General features: G+C 32.5%; 2 protein-coding genes across 2 annotated transcripts; one reads left to right on the forward strand and one right to left on the reverse strand.

Annotated features, from left to right (window-relative positions):
* The first annotated feature begins 1684 nt into the window (after positions 1 to 1684).
* Positions 1685 to 5048, forward strand: LOC122598189 (5'-methylthioadenosine/S-adenosylhomocysteine nucleosidase-like). The gene is made up of 8 exons (XM_043770793.1): positions 1685 to 1903; positions 2003 to 2066; positions 3034 to 3125; positions 3614 to 3720; positions 3819 to 3893; positions 3972 to 4046; positions 4429 to 4521; positions 4628 to 5048. Exons 1-8 carry the CDS (start codon positions 1810 to 1812, stop codon positions 4823 to 4825), a joined length of 798 nt encoding a protein of 265 aa, XP_043626728.1. The 5' UTR covers positions 1685 to 1809; the 3' UTR covers positions 4826 to 5048.
* Positions 5049 to 7251: 2203 nt separating this feature from the next.
* On the reverse strand, positions 7252 to 8560 carry LOC122596770 (gibberellin-regulated protein 1-like). The gene is made up of 3 exons (XM_043769398.1): positions 8424 to 8560; positions 8001 to 8046; positions 7252 to 7611 (listed from the first exon to the last, which is right to left on the reverse strand). Exons 1-3 carry the CDS (start codon positions 8508 to 8510, stop codon positions 7430 to 7432), a joined length of 315 nt encoding a protein of 104 aa, XP_043625333.1. The 5' UTR covers positions 8511 to 8560; the 3' UTR covers positions 7252 to 7429.
* Positions 8561 to 18553: the final 9993 nt, after the last annotated feature.

Consider the following 18553-nt stretch of genomic DNA (forward strand, 5'->3'; position numbering starts at 1 on the left):
AAAGAAACTCAATGAGATTTACACATTATATTATATTATATATTATTTAAAATGAATTTGTGTTAACAGTAACCATATACGTGGTCATCATTTAGTGGTCATTTTTGACTTTTACGAACATGGTACCCGCGTAATGTGGCGACGATGACATTAGTTGTGATGTGGTGGCGTCGCTGTTAAGTGGTGTTGGTAATTGATACAAAGATATTTGATTTTTAGGGATAGTGAATATCTTTTAAAAAATTATGAAATAGTTGTGTAAGTTAATTAATTAAAGGTAAAATGATAATTTCGCATATCTTAAAATTATAAACTTTTCAACATAGGAGTATTATTTTTATATAGTAGTATAGATAAGTTAAATGTTAAGTAATTAACAAAACAAATTTTGGTTGTAGTGGCTGGAATGCATACCGATTAAACAATAGGTCATACGTTCGAAGTCATAAGCCCAAAATAAAATTGGCCTCGTTTTGCTTTTTTTGGTTGTTATATATATATATATATTTTTTATTAATTGTTTATATAAATATAGCTATATCTATAATAACTACATGACTTAATATGAAGTGAATTAACATAGTTAATATATATTTGTTGTCATTAGTGTTAGGATTAATATTACTAATACTAGAACATCTTTTATTTTCTTTTGACAACGACCACAATGACATTCAACTGGATAGTATCCAAAGCTCGAACTACGCATGTCTGGTATGAAACTCATGGCTCCCGAGAACCCCTCTAATAATTCACCCCTATAAATGTAAGAAGTGAGATTCGAACCCTGATAGATTTTCCCAAGGTTTAAGACCTTATCAATGAGCCATCAAACCTATTGGCACTAATACAGGTATTATTACTACTACAACTACTGACTTTTATTATTATTATTATTATTGTTATTATTATTATCATCACTGCTTTAAAATTATTTATCATTTTCTAATGTTTTTATCATAGTCGTAGTTGTTAGATCATTTGTTGTATTGGTTTACCATGATTAGTAGTGTTGTTGTTTTGTGTTCGTTCAGATTTATACTTTTTTTAATTTGAAACTTTTTTACCTATTACTTGTATGTCAAAGTTTATGCATGTAGAATATAAAATAAAATTACAAAGTAAGATTTTATAATAATATGTTATTCCCGGCCATTGGCCGTGTATAACACTAGTTAAATTGTTAAATTCTTAGGTTGATGCTCGGATCTCAAGTAAATGACTAAATCACCAGACTACAAGACTTTTATACAATGCTATACAAATTTAGGTTGATACAAGTTAAGATGATTTATATTCCTCTTAATTAAATCAAAACTTATCTTAACTTGTTAGTGCATGTGGAAAATTAAGAACAAGCAACCGTTCAAAAAGATCAAGTTTTTAAACGAGAACGTTTTTTAAGAAATTAGAACATTCAGATATCCTTGTTATAAGAATAGATTTGATTTTGTACATATAGTCGGGTAGATTGGGTTAACTTCAATATTGTTTAACTCATTGTAATTTGTTCCTAATAAATTACTTTTCAAAGAAAAAAAAAAAATCAAAACATATCTAGGAACCAAATGGTCTAGAAAGGGCAGCAAAACATTTTCAAAGTTTGGAAAAAAAAAAGCATGCTTTGAACTTTGAAGCATAATTACACATGGGGTCCATACTAAAATAGAAGATAGAAAAGTCAATCAAACAAAACACATATTTCCGCCTCCCTAATCAACACTCTCAAAATCCCCCCTTTTTGTCTCTCTTTCCTCTGTCGCCGGAATCTTTAGAGAGACAGAGAGTAACCGCCGCCGCCGCCGGAAAATGGCCCCTCCACCCAATAAAGATGACAACATCATCCAACAAGACTCGTCAATCGATCAAAATCGTCCCATTTCCACTATTGTCATCATCATCGGTACTTTCCTTTTCTTGTTTTCATTATATATATATATATTATTTGTATGTATTTGTATTCCTTTTTATTTTTAATAGTTTTTTGTTGGTTGATGAGTAGCTATGCAGACGGAAGCACTGCCTCTTGTCAATTCCTTTCAGCTAGCTGAAGATGCTAATTCTTTGTAAGGTTTTTTTTTTTTTTTTGCCATTATTGATTTGATTGTCATTATTGATTGGTTTTTTAATATTCCGGAGGTCTTTCTGGACTCTATGCCTTAGGTAAGGTAGGATTAAGAAAACATGATTTGGTAGTTCTTTTTTAATAATTATTATTCCCGATGATTATGCTAGTTTTGAGGTTGTTGTTTTTTATTTTTGTTAAAGTAATATAAAGTAGGTAGTTTTTTATGGTTTGATTGTTGAGTGTGAAGTGTTTTCTATAAGAAAGATTCCATGGGAAATCCAAACGACAAAAGGACATGATCAAATAAGCATTTTACATAATGCGTATAAGGATTCTGCTAACCGTATTGCTTAGGGATATGATTAGCAAGCAGAAATATCTTGTATGTAAAATAACTGGACCCTAAAAGTAATGATTGACTGTCATTTACGCCACTTCTCTTTATGGCCAGGTAAGTAAAACTCAACTTATAAAACAGAAAATCCTCTTTTGTAATTTATAACAAAAAATTTTAAAACTTTCTTTTGTAGTTTTCAACTAATTTACTTAGTTGAGATAGAAGCCTTTTATGCTTTCTAAACTTGAAAATGAACACAACTAAACGCCTTTAAGTTGATCAGCACTAAAAAGGGGAATGGTAAGAGAATGATCCAAATGGGGCAATTTCGCAACTTTAGTTAATAATGACATATGGAAAATAAAAAAGTGTGATGTGTTGAAAGGGTTGTTACAAAAAGTCCGTTTGGACAAAAGAAAAAGAGTCCATCTTTTTTGAAAATGGATATACTAATTGAAAGAAAATTTTCTGAAAATTGTCATTGTTATTTTTGTTCAAATAAGAATTATTTCCTGTTATTTAGCAGGAATTTTACATGTATAATGTTGAGCGGTATATTATCCTTGTGAGGTTGTGTATGTGTTACATTTTGTTACACTGTATGTGATTTGGATATTTAATCTTACAGATTTCCAAAGGGAACTCCATGGGTCCGGTATCATGGTGTTTACAAAGGTCTAAATGTAAATATCATTTGGCCAGGGAAGGATGCTGTTTTAGGTGAGTACTATCAACTATGCATTCATCTGTTTGTGGAAGGACATACCTGCTAAAGAGTGTCATCAATGGCTGCTATCCCCTTAGACTGAAGTTTTAATAATCTGACCAAATAAATATTATGAAACTTAAAAGGACGTTGAATCTAGTCATACAACTGAAACACATGTCTCATCAAACAAGGATTTTATTGCTATCTACTTGTTACAAACGATTCTATGACTCATGAAGTTATGTCGAAGGGGCTTCTAAGTGCTTTGCTTTTCTTTGGCTGGAGCTCCCTCTTTGGTTGTACCTTGTAAAGAAGCTGTAGCACTAACCTAAAACTCCAGCTTCTTTTGCAAACATATCCATAGTTTAGTAACATCCAATAAAATATCTTTGGATTATGACGTGCACAAAATATATGTAATAATCTAGCTGTATCTATTTGATAGAGGATTTCTTAGTGTAAAGTAGTTTTGTCATGTAAATGAAGTTTTCGTACTCAGGGGTTGACAGTGTCGGCACTGTTTCCGCGTCTCTTGTGACTTATGCTGCTATTCAGGCCTTGCAACCCGATCTCATTATAAATGCTGGAACTGCTGGTGGTTTCAAAGTACGCACTTTATTCTGATTATGCTTTATGATTACATCAGAAACTGCTTATTATGGTATGGGGTATGGTTAAAGATTTATTATTTTGGTTGTTTGCAGGCAAAAGGAGCATGTATTGGTGATGTGTATCTTGCGTCTGAAGTTGCTTTTCATGACAGAAGGATACCAATCCCAGTAAGTTAAACTTAACAATCCAGTCGGAACGTAGTTTGTCAGACTTCATTTTCTTATATCTACTGATTATCGGTGCAGGTTTTTGATCTATATGGGGTTGGATTGAGAAAAGGATGCTCTACTCCGAATCTGGTGAAGGAGCTTGAATTTAAGGTTTGATGATTTTGTAGCATTTGCTGTTGCTTGTTACTCTGTACTTTAGATTCCAATATATACTTGAATCGAAGTCCTTTTACTTTGTAGTCTTTAATGATCTACGTATTGCCAGATATTTTTTTGCAGTAGATTTTTAAGCAGTCTTTATATCTCTTATAAATTGGCGATATATAAAATTCCATGAAGTTTGCTTACAGACATATAAATTGAAGAAGTGTATTGGTTACTCTAGAATCAAAACATCATTAGGATGCCAAAAAACGTTGGCTCTAAATGATGTAAAGTCGAACAAATATGTCACCGTTCCTATTCCGACTAATCACATCGAACAGATGGTGTGTTTCCCTTTCACTCCAACTACTTTTTGACCCTTTATCAGGTTGGAAAACTGTCTACCGGAGACTCTTTGGACATGACCCCACATGATGAAGCTTCAATACTTGCAAATGATGCTGTCATTAAAGATATGGAGGTAGCTTTTTTTGGTACTTTATCATGAAATTATTATTGCAAATATGTAACATTAGGTGACTCCAACATTAGACTCGAGTTTAAAAGGAAGTGTTGTTTGTATTCAGGGAGCTGCGGTGGGTTACGTTACAGATCTTTTAAATGTACCGGCAATATTTGTAAAAGCGGTTACTGATATTGTTGATGGAGACAAACCAACTTCTGAAGAATTTTTGCAGAATTTATCTGCAGTAACTGTTGCCCTCGGTAAAGCAGTCACACAGGTAGTGGACTACATCAGTGGAAAATCTGTCTCCGAACTCTAAACATTATTTTGAAAACATTTTGGGTGAACACATTGATATGAAGTTATTTCAATAAAGGATTAGCCCGAGTAGTTTGAATATATGTATCCACGATCATTAGCATGTGTGGCAAAACGAAAAAGGGTTATATTTATAGCTAAAAACCCATCTTAGCACATGAATTGTATTTGATATAATTGTATGTGAAGTGCCATTCGTGTATAAACAAAAAAAATTATGTGCTTTTTGTGGCTTTGGATGGGAATGTACATGGATCTTTGTATAGAAAAGAGATGTTTGTTTGTTATTGGACAACAGGGAAAAGGGGTGTTTGTATATCTTACTCCATGCTAAAAGCGGTATGGTTAAGTGATCAACGGCTTTTAAACCATCTATACTAACAAAGCTATCTCAACCTAACGTTTAATTCCTTTTTTTTCCACCTAAACAATCCAACATACAACATTTTACACCTATTAGGGGCAAGGGTGTAGTCAGCTAATTTTATCGGCAAAAGCCATCGGCTAAATTGGCAAATCGGCAATGCTATGGCACGTCACTCGGCAAGTATCGGCAAGTTTAATCGGCAAGAATTGATATGCTACATCGGCTAGTTTTGGCCGATCAAAGTGAACGTTGGGAGCGTCCTTATTGACCTTTTTTTTTGTTTTTTTGAGATTTGAACATTGGGAGCTTTTTTAATTTTTTTTTTTTGTTTTCATCTTCTATATATACAAACACATATTTATTAAACAATCAAACAACAAATTATCGCATACATCATTACTATCACATACAATCAAACACCAAACTATCAAATTTCATAAGGCAAAATGTCAGACGATGAACTACCCGTGTATATAATTCTAGAATTCTCGTCGTCGTCTTCTGGCGTCATCGTCTGTTTTTTATTTTTTTAAGTATTTGTGTGTTTTATGTTTTAAATAAATGTAATGTTTTATTTAGTTGTATTGTGTTTTTAATAAAAGTGTAAGGTTTCTTTTGAAAATATTTTCAATCGGCAAATTGGCAAAAAATTGGGACTATAGCATGTAATTTGGCAAAGTTTGGCTAGTTTTTAGCAAAAAAATCTTCGAACACGTGGCGGCTTGTGATTGGCTTGTTTCTTGCCAATTTTTGCCAATTAGCCACAAGTGTGACACTACACCCTTGCCCCTTAGCAACATGACTTAAACTGAACTTAATAAATTTGTTTATGATTTTAATTAGTTAAATAAAATTTATGATACATATTAAGGTTATATTTCATTTCAAAAATAAATCATTATAACTTGAAAAAACAAGAAAAATAAAAAAATTAAATAACATACTTTTGAAGCCCCTCGTAAGCCAGGTGTCCAAACACACAAAAACACATATTGTTGATGTTTTCGTGTTCTCAACCATACACTGATACACAGTACCCATGATCTCATGATCATGGGTGTTAAGTATTATTTTAGTCTCAAATCCACTACCCGTAACCCGTAGGGGGACGACTCGGATACTACTTAACACCTAGCCTTGTCGTACCAACAATATTTATTACCTGTTTATTTTTAAACATGTTTAAATGTGAAGTTTTTTTTTAAAAAAATGCCGTGATTGTGGTGCCAAAGAGCGCAAGCAAGATATTACTTACAATCCACACATTTGATACCATTTGAAACATTAAAAAGCCCGGCTCTTCAAAATCAAATTACAACCGAAACCATGGTATAAAAAATTAGCCCACAATCAAAAGCTAATATTAAACTTATCTTCTTTTATTTTGATGAGGTTGACAACTCTGTTCATGCATCAATACGTAATGGATCGTATTCCCTAAGTCATCATTTTAATCAACATTGACTTTATTATTCGGCGTTAATCCTAGTTGGGCTTTCTGACAGTTTCAGATATAAGCCCAATTGAGCATCATTTGGACTTAAAGTATACATACTGTATTGGGCCAGTCCTATAAGGCTATAACCATTGACTTTTTTTTTTTTGAACAGCATGACCATTGACCATTGACATTATATTTTTGCATTGTTCCTGTTAAGTCACTTATAAGTGAACTAAATCGAGAAATCAATATATAATGTCTTGCCATTCAGATATATTCACTTAGCATACTACTAGGATGAGATACTTTTAGGCCCCGTTTCATTTTTACCTAATAAACTTAATAGTTAAGAACTTAATCATTAAGTCAAAATTCATGTTTCTTTTTTAACTTAATATACAAAAATAACCGTCAATTACTTATATTTCACTTAATATATACAGACATTCTTAATGCCACTTAATATACTCAGCACTTTCTAAAAAAAAATGGGTCTTTAGTAGATGATGATTCATATACCAGTTTACCACTTCCTTCTTTTTAACCGTATACCATATAAAGACTTGCCTTAGAAATAAAAAAGTCACAATGAACGCATAATTAGCCATAACAAAAGATAAGTCCATAACCAACTTTTATTCATGTACTGCATTGAAATACATAAAATTTGATTTTTTTACACAAAGAAAAGGATAGAAAACAATGTAAACAAAGAATACTAAGAACTAAGACTTTATGTAGAGGGGAGATGATTTAGAATCGATCGTTGTGATAGACCATTCCTTTGGAAAGAATTTCTAAGGGCACTTCTTTTTGTTTCCTCGGGTGGTCATTTCAGCATAGCAAGCACACGATTCATAGTTGCCAGAAGTGCCTGGAGGCACACAGTTGCATCGGCTACAACACGTTCCGCAAGCCCTGTGACATAGGTTAGGCCTCTTTGATAGCTTGCACCTTGCTACGCATGCCTCTCCACAATCTGCATTTCACGAATCAATTTGTTAACAGTTAAGCCAACATGAAGCAAAATATATAAGTTATAGAGTTAATTGCACAAATCATCCCATGGTGTACACGTTTTGATGGTTTTTACCCCTCCAATTTATTTTTAGTGGATTTCGTCTTTCATCTTTACTATTTTAGGAATACAGCATTTTAAGGGATGTAAGGTGCTGAAAAAGTTAGCACACTTTTCGTGTTTTCTATCCCTCAAAAGGACGTAAGGTACTAAAAAAGTAAAGATGAAATTCACCAAAAATAACTTTGAGGAATGAAAACCACAAGGACCATTTGTGCAACTAACTGTAAGTTGTATATTTGTTTCGACGATATAACAAGTTAAAAGAATGGTGGTTTTAGAAAAAATACCGATCTTGGTTGGAACCTGTTTGTCAAGAATAGCTTTAGCTTCACTCTGTAACAAAATTGCTAAGTAGTAAGCAAACCATGGAACAAAAACTCTATACACATTAACATTAACATAGTTACATAAAGGAAAAATCTAAACACTGAAGTTAGTTTATAGTGATTGGTAACTTGGATTAACGAAACAAAAAAATTGTCATTTCACTCTACAGAGTAGTTCAAACATTGGCGGAACTTGACCAATTTATTTCTCGGAGCCAAGTTCAAGCAATATGTAAATTGTAACTCTTTGTATATATATAAAACATTTATGTTCGACGTAATATATATGAACAATAATATTGGGAGGCCTTAATTATAGTTGTCCCCATGGGCTAAAACATGAAAATTATGTATTCAAATAGTAAGGAAAAAGAAAAATATTACAAGTTGATTGGAATGAAAGGCTTGGGCAAATTGGATGAGAAAAAGAGAAACAAGTAGTGAAGCAACCACGGCTTTGGAGATACCCATACTCTTAATTCACAATAGAGACTAGAGAGACATAGAGATTTTAGTGTCAAGTGTTTATGGAGTAATGAGTGAACCATGGTATTTATAGAGATTAGAGACCGGGGGTGGGTTAGGGAGTCAAACTTTTAGATAATGATGATTGGACTTCGTTACTACGATTTGGTTGCGTTTTGAGTTGCAAACATTTGGTTGCGTTTTATGTGCTGTTTATTATTTTTTTAATTTTTTCAATTCTTTCTTATAGGAAAAATATGTTATATGTGATGTAGGACAAGACAACAAAATTGCAAAACAAGCAAAGCAGACTTCAAAACATCTTACGATAATTAAATTATCAATGTATATTTATAAACGTAAACAGATTACCCTGTTTGGTAGGTCGGAATCGTAAATGGAATGAAGTGATCCATTCTAATGAAATTCAAAAAAGTTTTTTGTTTTGGAAGATAATTGTGTCTATTCAAAATATGCTTAATCCATTTAATTGTTTATACATGAATTAAACACTATTATTATTATTATTATTATTATTATTATTATTATTATTATTATTATTATTATTATTATTATTATTATTATTTTAATCTTTAGTAATTTTGTTAGGTGGAATGTAGAGTTAGACCAAATATTGACCAGAACGATAAATTGCCTCGATAATGTATTTTTCGTATCAGTTAAGGCCTGATAACCGATATATCAGCTAATAAAAATCCAATATTTACAACACTTTACTTCACATTAAACATTCCCCCTATAAATCTCTTTACCTCTTCTTTTAAGTTTTTTTTTTAACGTTCGAATGATAACAACCTGTTCGTCTCACTTATCGGCACCCATGTTCTTCAGGCAGGATACTACTTGAATTTTCAAAAAACCACGGGGGGATGAAAACCTCTTATTAATTCACCAAACGACACGACGAATAATATGAATAAACCTTGTCCTCTCACGACTCGAACCTGCCCCCCACCCCAGCCTAAAACTTAAGTTTTGCACAGTGATTTGATTTATTTACTCTCAATGAACACTTGGAAAGAGTTTTAATGAACTAATTTACACTTAAAATTAAACTTTTATTTTGTTAATTTACAACCTAAATTTTTATTTTTTTATATAATTCCTCACTACATTTATGTAAATTATATTTACATTAACTTACACCACTCAATTTCGTCACACCATCACAAATAGTCGCCGTCATCACCACCAGTCATCACTGGTAACTAGGAAAGAATAATAGATCATCAATTTTGGTTAATTATGAGTTCAAATTTACATTTTATGCTTTGTGATCGTTGAACTTGATTGATTAGGTTGCTAGCTTTCAACTTTAAAACTTTTCTAATCAGAAGATATATAAGTTTATAACTTTGCCTTTATAGAAAGAAAATGTAAGACACACTAACGGCGAACCTATGCATGACTAAATATCAATAATGGAAAGCATATACATCATGAAAAAAATAAAAATAAAATAAGTAACTGGTCAATGCTGCCTTTCGTGGGTTTTGAGCCCCAATACCTCGACGGTGTATGGGGGAGGTTAAGATGTAGGCAGACCTTACCTCTACCTATGTAGAGAGGCTGCTTCCAGTTTCTACCTAAATGGTAGAAAAGGCCCTCCAACCTTTGCATGGGATAAGAATCGAACCCATGACCTCTGTTTCTAGAGACAAAAGTGTTTACCACTGATCTAACCATGCTGCTTTTCATATATATCATGAAAGAGTTAGTTAATTACGAATATAGTTTCATACTAACTACAATGATTTAAATTTTTCAAAAAGAAAGGATTAGTAAAATGTGATTCTATGTAAAGAAAAATAATACTTAAATGTGAAGAATCAGAATATATTTATAATCTATAACCTCTTATACAACATATTAAACTATTCTATTTTAGAAAATTCAACATTTTTTTATACCCAAAATACCTTTATTTTTTAATTCTAATTCCCCTATACACTTACTATATACTTTTATACTATTTAATAAATAAAACGACCATCTCTTTAAAAGTTATGAAGGAATTATCTAAAATACCATTAATGATTAAATTATAATATCAGTTATTTATCAAAAATATATCTTCATTAACCTTTTACATCAATTATCTACATCACTCGACGACAGCTCCACCACCAACAGTCGCCCCCGCCACCACACTGTTTCCGCCACAACCACCACCGCATTGGGCGGGTATCGTGCTAGTCTCTTATAAAACAAATTGGTCTTTCTATTTTAGGAAATTCAACACTTTTTTTAATATCCTCAAAGTACCCCTAAATAACTCTAACAAATATATTTAAGATGGTTAATTTTTGAACCTTATAATTTTTTGTATCTAATTCTCGACTTATATTTAAAATGATAATCACGGTTGTATGTCTCATCGTCGCAATTCATGAAAATTACCTAAACAACTTGTATTACCGTTACAACATCTCACGCGTCATAAAGCGTTGCAGCTGGAACACGCGGGCAACCTTCTATTCATAAAAGAAAAGGGAGAATTCAAACAAAGAAAGGTGAGCCTGAGTCCGCGTTCAAACGCATATTTGGAGAGGCTGAATATGCCAACAAGGCTGTGGGGACTTATGCATAGTTGGCCTTATCATCATTAAGGTATCAATTATACAAGTTTGGTGAAAAATAGAACAATATGATAACAATGCCATTGAACTATTATAACATTTATCAATGACAATAAGTATAGTATTTTATTAGACAACATATAATTGTATTTAGCATCTATGATTGTAGAAGATTAAACAATGCTGTAAATTTATTAGGGTTAAGTGCGCCGTAAATATAACTAACTATGCCCGAAAAGTTATAGTATGCATGAATTCAAGTCGACCTTTATTGTATGTACAATAAGTATATGGACTGTCACGTATACCATGTTACATGATTTGAACATTTACTAAGTTCATGCATACAATAAAGATCGACTTAAATTGATGCACACTATAACTTTTCAGACATAATTAGTTACATTTTGACGCACTAAATCTGATTTATTATGCTTATACAAAGAAGCAAATACTCTTACAACAATAATTAAAACCTACAAAACACCTAGTTTTAATATATCAAATTATGAAATAAGACGATTTTTAACATTAATTATATATAACTATCGTTGAGAGTGAATGTTATCTTGTTTAATCTTGACTATTTAACTGAATCTTCTTTCAAATCTAACCGTATAAAATAGTGCATTTATAATGGAATCATCATTAAATGGATAATTTAAACATGAGTTAAAATTTACCATCACGACATAGTAAATAACTAAGGTCATGTTTGTTTAATACTTTATGTATTGAACGAAGAATACTTAATCTGTTAATCTGTTAAGTCAATCATTCATTCAACTAAGGTCATGTTTGTTTCTTGATTTAATAAAAAAAAAACTATTTTGACTTAATTCTTATAAACATTATCATTCAACTAAGGTCATGTTTGTTGCTTGATTTAATAAAAAAAATTACTTTGACTTAATCCATATAAACATTATTAAACATTCAGTCACTATATCGATTTAGTCACGTAATGGATAAAAAAAAAAAATAGATGCTAAATCTTTTCTTTCTGCAAAAGTTTTATTTTTTAAAATGGATGGACGATAATACTTTTGGGTGAAACATTACGGTAATATTTTCGTCTCTCTTTTTTTTAAAGGTGAATTTCACTTGAAACTTCATTCACGATTTGACAGCGGGTGATCTAGCATACATTGTCTTAACCGAGTGCATACTAAAGATCCCATTCGAAGTAGAATTGTCTATTTCAAATATCCGATGGGAGAAAACTCTTTACTAATCGGCCCGAAGGCATGACGATTAATAAAGGTAAACTAGACCCCCTCAGACTTGAACCTGGGTATACCCAAACTAAGTTCTTATAGAAGGAATTCATGTGTCCATCCAAAAGTTAAACACAAGACCTCATAAATGAGGAATGTCCTTTCAACCACAGACTAATGTATTTAGGATAAATACTTCACTAATTTATTTAGGACTAATGTATTTTACCTTAGAAACTTATGATTTTTCTCTTTTGGTTAAATGGAATAGTAATGAACTTTGATTTTACTCTTTTTTTATTATGCATATTGCTTATAAAGGTTGATTTTGGGATATTTTGTTGTTTATTTCTGTCATGGTTTTAGGAAACGTCGCTTTTAATCCTCCGAGAAATCTTCGAGCTCGCCTATCGGCTATCTTAGTTTTTTTATATGGCAAAAGATGGAATATATTTCAAAATTAGCAACAAGCTAGAAAAAATACTTACAAAATTGGTGGGGGGTGGGGAGAAAGAAAGAAAACAAATCAAAACAAAGATATAAAGTTACACCATTTATGTCAATCATTCACTATTTCATGAGTCTTATTTGAAATGCATAAAAAGACACAGATTTAAATTCTTCATGTAATTTAAACAGGGGACGGTAGCATTTTCATGCAACACTTCATTCATTTTCTTCCATAAGCACAAAATAGATATTTGAAATATTGCGTTGATAGTTTTCTTCCACATTAATTTTTCCAACTAAAGAGTGATGATTTGTAGCATGTGTTATTCAAGAAAAAATGAACTTCAATTCATTGAGGACTAGAGGTGTCATATATGTCCTTTCATGCGGCTACAATATCAACGAACCAAAGTACCAACTATGAAACATATCACAACTGATTTCATGTTGAACTGAAATGGCTAGTTTATATGGAAGAAAACACAAAGTGAATCGCACAACTTTAGGCTATGGCATAATAATAGAATGACTGATCATAATGAAGTTTTAGTAAAAAAAAAAAAAGAGGAAGAAAAAAAAAGATTAAAGTTGTTACAACAAAATACTTGATGTTTGATTTTAGGCATATAATTGTGTTAATATGCATGATGTGTTTGTGACTTGTGACCAAATTTGTAATTATGAGTAAAGTTCTTATTTTAAATTCATTATGATTTCATTTTATAATATAATGTTTGAACTAACATAATTATAATAAATTTGTATCTCGGTAATGCAATTTAGATATTTGTTTTAGCATGTTTTTTTTGAAGTAGTTAATTAAATTATAGATTGAATTGTATGAAAGATAACTTATTAAACGTAATTTGAACTACAATATACAAACCTTGTGCTAGACTGCTAGTTATATACAGTATTTTTTTAGTAGTCCCGAGGACCATAGGTTGGTTAACATAGACTCGGAACATCTGTTTTTGCCAAAATGATTTCTTAAAAGTCCACCAAACACATACACACCTTTTTTAAAGACATGTTTAGTTGTTTACTATATACTGTAATATATACTATACATACACATAATTGTTGATAATGATTGATCATTTGTAACTCATTATTTTAATAATTCTTCCAATATATTTATTTTATATCATGTGTAATTTATTAATTTTTTTTTAATTGTTATCATTTTATTGTGTTATGTGTCATAATCATATTATTAAAATAAGTTTTAAATGATTGGTTAAGAAATTTAATCATTTTCTTAAAACTACACGGCTATACCTTTATTACTGGATGAAGATAACTCTTACATTAAAATAATAAAAAAGAATAAAAAACTAATTTATATACAACCAAATGATTGTTAAGTAAATGATTATTTAAATAATAGTCAAGTGGATTTTACAACCTTCACCAAAAGGTTGATAGCCTTGCCTGTTTTTATCCCAAAACTTTATTCTTATCTATATCTTTATTTATTTGTAGTTTTAATATATTAGTAATCATTTGTTGACTGACTGTCTTCGTCTGGCTTCTGCACATCAAGGTGAAGCTTCCTTTACTACTTTCGACATATATTATATTTAGGCACAGGATTAAAACCACCACGCAAAATTCAACCCGACTAAGGTATTTGCGGTGACGTCGTCGTTAATACTCTGACACTGACAGGGGGCCCGCTATTTTCTCTGCCAGATTTACCATTACGGACATGGGCCCGCAGTATTAGCAGCGACGTCATCGCTAATACTTCCTGATCGGGGTTTGACTTTTTTTAGCCTGATGGGCTTACGCTCCTCGTATATTTATGCTAATAAAGTCAACATGAACTACTTGTCAAAATCCATGTCCTGTATGGCTATATTTGTTTTGATTTTACGAGATGTCGAGATACATGCAAGACTTGATTAATTAACAAGAGAAGTACGAGTAACGAGTACTGCATAAATGATTACCAAGATCCATGCTAAAGGGAATGAAGCGGCAACACTACTTTGTTGGATATTTTAGTGTAATTGGGTTAACTTGTTTGATCAGTATTGTCATAATAATACATCATATAGGATTGGTGGTGCGGAGTGCACGCCTATTTGAATTTATTATGACCTTAGGGGCGAAGCCCTTAAGGTACGGGGGTCCGGGGGCATCGCCCCTGGGAGCGGGGTCCAAGGGGCGGCAGCCCCTGGCGGGGTCCAAGGGGTAGAGCCCCTGGCTGGGGTCGAGCTGGTTCGAAAATTAAAATTTCGGAACTTGAGGGACTAAAAATGGCAATTTCGAAACCTTGCAAATAACTGCCTTCTGGTGGATTTATACAACCCGTAACAAACTTTCTAATCATTCTTTTTCTTTCTTCTTTCTGGTTCTTTTCTCTCAAATAATAAACACACAGAACGTACTTAATTCTCTGAATTGTATCCGATTGAATAGTTTGGGTGAACCGCCAAATTGATTCAATCTGAAAGTGATTACACGCCTTTCAGAGTTTGATTATATCCGGTTATCTGTTCGTTATTCACGAATTTCCCCAACATACTTCCCTTAGGTGATTCGGTTTTCAGGCTATTTCCATGGCTCGCTTAAAAAACTTTTACCACGCACGAATTTTCACTATGTATGGAGTTTTTATATGAAAATATGTATTAATTATTATATTTTAGTGTTAGCTAACAATTATCATAATTATGGTTTTTTTAATCGTACAACGTACGAGTTTAATCTAATGTACAACAACATTTTCATGTTTTTTCACCCTTCACAACCACTCATACTCTATATGTTTACACTTTAAAAAATACAATATATTTCATATTTATGGATGATATTGAAGAGTTGTTATCATCATCAAGTTCCGATACTAGTTCAAAAGGTTCGACGGATTCAGATGAGGCAATCTATAGTGTCGTTGCTTTGACCATTTGTACGATGATATAAGCTGCGGAGAAAGATGAGGAAGATGATGTTGGAGTGGTTTTTAGAAGAAAATTAAGTGGTTGACCAACGTCGTCAACACGTGGCAAACAAGCGGTTGATGCACTTTTAATTTTACTTTGATGATGAACAGGTATTCGACGGAATGGATTTTAGGAAGCGATATTTTGAGACAAACTTACATACAATGAACCAAAACAAAGTTTCTTTCCTACAATACTAGATGAAGACAAGTTAAATACACACACAGATTGTTGGAGTCATGTTACTCACATATTACAAGAAATATTTGAAGATGACAAACAACTTAGAGAAATACTTAAAGTCTTGGTTCTGGAGCTGAGTCAGCTTGGATGCTCCCAAGCTGAGTCAGCCTGATCATCTTTACTGAAAGATGGTATCTCTCAAGCTGCATCTATAATGAACAAAACACTTGGTCTGAATCAAAGATGAAGAACAAGGATAGAAGATCACGCTGATGGGTGGAAGCCAGCTTGAGTCTTAAAGTCAGCTTGAAGGTACATATTCAGCCTGGAGTCTTGCAAGTGCTCTAGTGTTGTTACAACTTTGTATATATCATCACTCAACTGGATAAGCACCAGAAAGGACATTCTAGAAGTGCCAATTGTTTATTGTAAACATTCTATGAGGTGTCCATTTAGTTGTTGCACGATCAACCTTGACAAGCACATGGGAACAAAAAGGACAACATCACTATCACCAGGTACTGATCATGCAGAGACCATCAGATCAAGACACGTATAAAGAAATGGACGGCATCCAAGGCATGGTTGATGCCTATATAAACCCTCCTTGATGTCTCAAGAATGTGTGCATCCTTTCATTAACTCTCGCAACGATTAGAGCTATTAGCTTGGATCCGTGTTGTACTCAGCTTAGGCTAGTAAAGTTAATTGACAAAGTTGTAACTTGCTATTCAACCAAGTAGTTAAATTTTTAGGCTAATATGTTCCACAACTACTTGTGATTCTTTTCATTCATTAATAAAAAAATCAGCTAAAAATCAGCTTGCACTTTGTTATTGGACTACACTTTACTTTACTTTCTTTATATTCTGTTTATTTTACTTACTGTTTCATTAATTTGATTAATCTTAAGCTGAACATGAACAAATACTTTAACATAACTTCAATTCCGTATTAAAAGTATTTCCAAGCTAATTAAGTTAAAAGTTGTATTCACCCCCCCCCCCCTCTACAACTCTTGAAGACATCTTAAACCATCCTGTTATCTTCTTGGAGACCTATCACAGATTCTTTTCCTTTTATTTAACGAGCATGGTACCCGCGCAATGCGGCGGCGGTAACGGCGACGACGGTATAGTGGGGTTGGTGACGCGTGGTGATGACATCGACAATTGTGTCGAGTGGTGTAAGTTGATATTAAGATAATAGAACCATTTTATAAGATAAGGACTTAGAATGTAAATTAGCAAGATAAGGGTTTAGGATGTAAATTAATTCATTAAGGGCAAATTTGGTAATTTATAAAAACCCTTCCATGGTGTGGTGTTTATTAAGGACATTTTGGTAATTTCGCATGTAACATTTTGGTAACACTTTTCATTTTGAAGGGGGTGTATAATCTTTAATAAGGAGTATAGATATGTATATATTAACTACTCATTTGGTTAATTAATATTTAACATAAGTACATATAAGATTTGGGCTGAAACTTTGGGTTCGGTCAAATATTTAGTGGATTTAAATAAATAAACTAGTTAATTCATCGTTTGAGTCTATCAAATATTTGTCAAGCCATGTCCAATTAGTTCAAGTCTAGTCATGCTTTAATTCTTGATACAAGCTACTATAACATATATATATATATATAAAATATATGTTACTATATATAACGTGTCTAGGTTTATGTGTGTGACCCCGAAGACTCACATGATTTTAGTCATATAGTTATGTGTTGTACTTTGCATATAAAAACGGTTTTTGGGCGTATTGACTGTTACTGAGAGGAGAACTTTAAAGTTAAGCCTGTTTGGGTGGCAGTGCTGCCATATGGGTGACATCATTGGTCTTACATAACATAACGCATTTTGGGTGTATTGACTATTAATGAGAGGAGAACTCAATAGTTAAACGTGTTCAGGTGGCAGTGCTGCCAAATGGGTGACCGACCTTCTGGGAAGTTTGTCTAAGCAACCAAAAAAACAAAGTCATGGGCCTACAAGAAAAAAAGACAATATTGTGTTGTAGTAAAACGGGATGTTATAAGTGGTATCAGGGTAACCTTTAGGATTGTTAGTTGTGTATGGCACATTGGTATGACTCAACGAGGACGTTGAGTTATGTTAAGGGGGTGAGAAAGCATCATCGCCATCATTGGTCTTACATAACATAACGCGTTTTAGAAGTATTAGTTGTGGATAAAAGAAGAACTCGACAAATAAGCGTGCTCGGCTGGTACCAACTATTTAGCTTCACGGGTACCTAAAATAGATCCAGAATTTCAAATGGGACTAAAGGACGAACTGGCCGAAACCTAACCTACAAACAAAGTCCAACAAACTAGAAAAGAAATAAAATAAAAGTGCAAATAACTCATCAAATACATTATATTTCTTGTTTCAAATTTCGATTTGACTGGTCTTGTCCCTGAAACAGAACCCCTATAGGTCGTAGCCCAAGTTATGTTCATTTTTCCGAAGCCCCCGTTTAGTCTTACAATGTTGGGCCTCAAATATAAAATAATATCGCTCACAATATTAGTGACTTAACTGCAAGAAGCTCATAAAATGAAAATATATATATATTAAAATCATAAAATAATTATACGAGGATGATACGGAAAGTATTTCAGAAAACAATTAGACATGATA

The sequence above is a fragment of the Erigeron canadensis genome, chromosome 4 (assembly GCF_010389155.1).
Source record: "Erigeron canadensis isolate Cc75 chromosome 4, C_canadensis_v1, whole genome shotgun sequence".
Lineage (NCBI taxonomy): Eukaryota > Viridiplantae > Streptophyta > Magnoliopsida > Asterales > Asteraceae > Erigeron > Erigeron canadensis.

Coding starts and splice junctions, on each gene's coding strand:
- LOC122598189 (XM_043770793.1), top strand. CDS start 1,810: ATGGCCCCTCCACCCAATAAAGATGACAACATCATCCAACAAGACTCG. Junction 3,721..3,818: donor GAACTGCTGGTGGTTTCAAA/GTACGCACTTTA, acceptor GGTTGTTTGCAG/GCAAAAGGAGCATGTATTGG. Junction 3,894..3,971: donor ACAGAAGGATACCAATCCCA/GTAAGTTAAACT, acceptor TTATCGGTGCAG/GTTTTTGATCTATATGGGGT.
- LOC122596770 (XM_043769398.1), bottom strand. CDS start 8,510: ATGGGTATCTCCAAAGCCGTGGTTGCTTCACTACTTGTTTCTCTTTTT. Junction 8,047..8,423: donor CCTTTCATTCCAATCAACTT/GTAATATTTTTC, acceptor ATTTTGTTACAG/AGTGAAGCTAAAGCTATTCT. Junction 7,612..8,000: donor ACAGGTTCCAACCAAGATCG/GTATTTTTTCTA, acceptor CGTGAAATGCAG/ATTGTGGAGAGGCATGCGTA.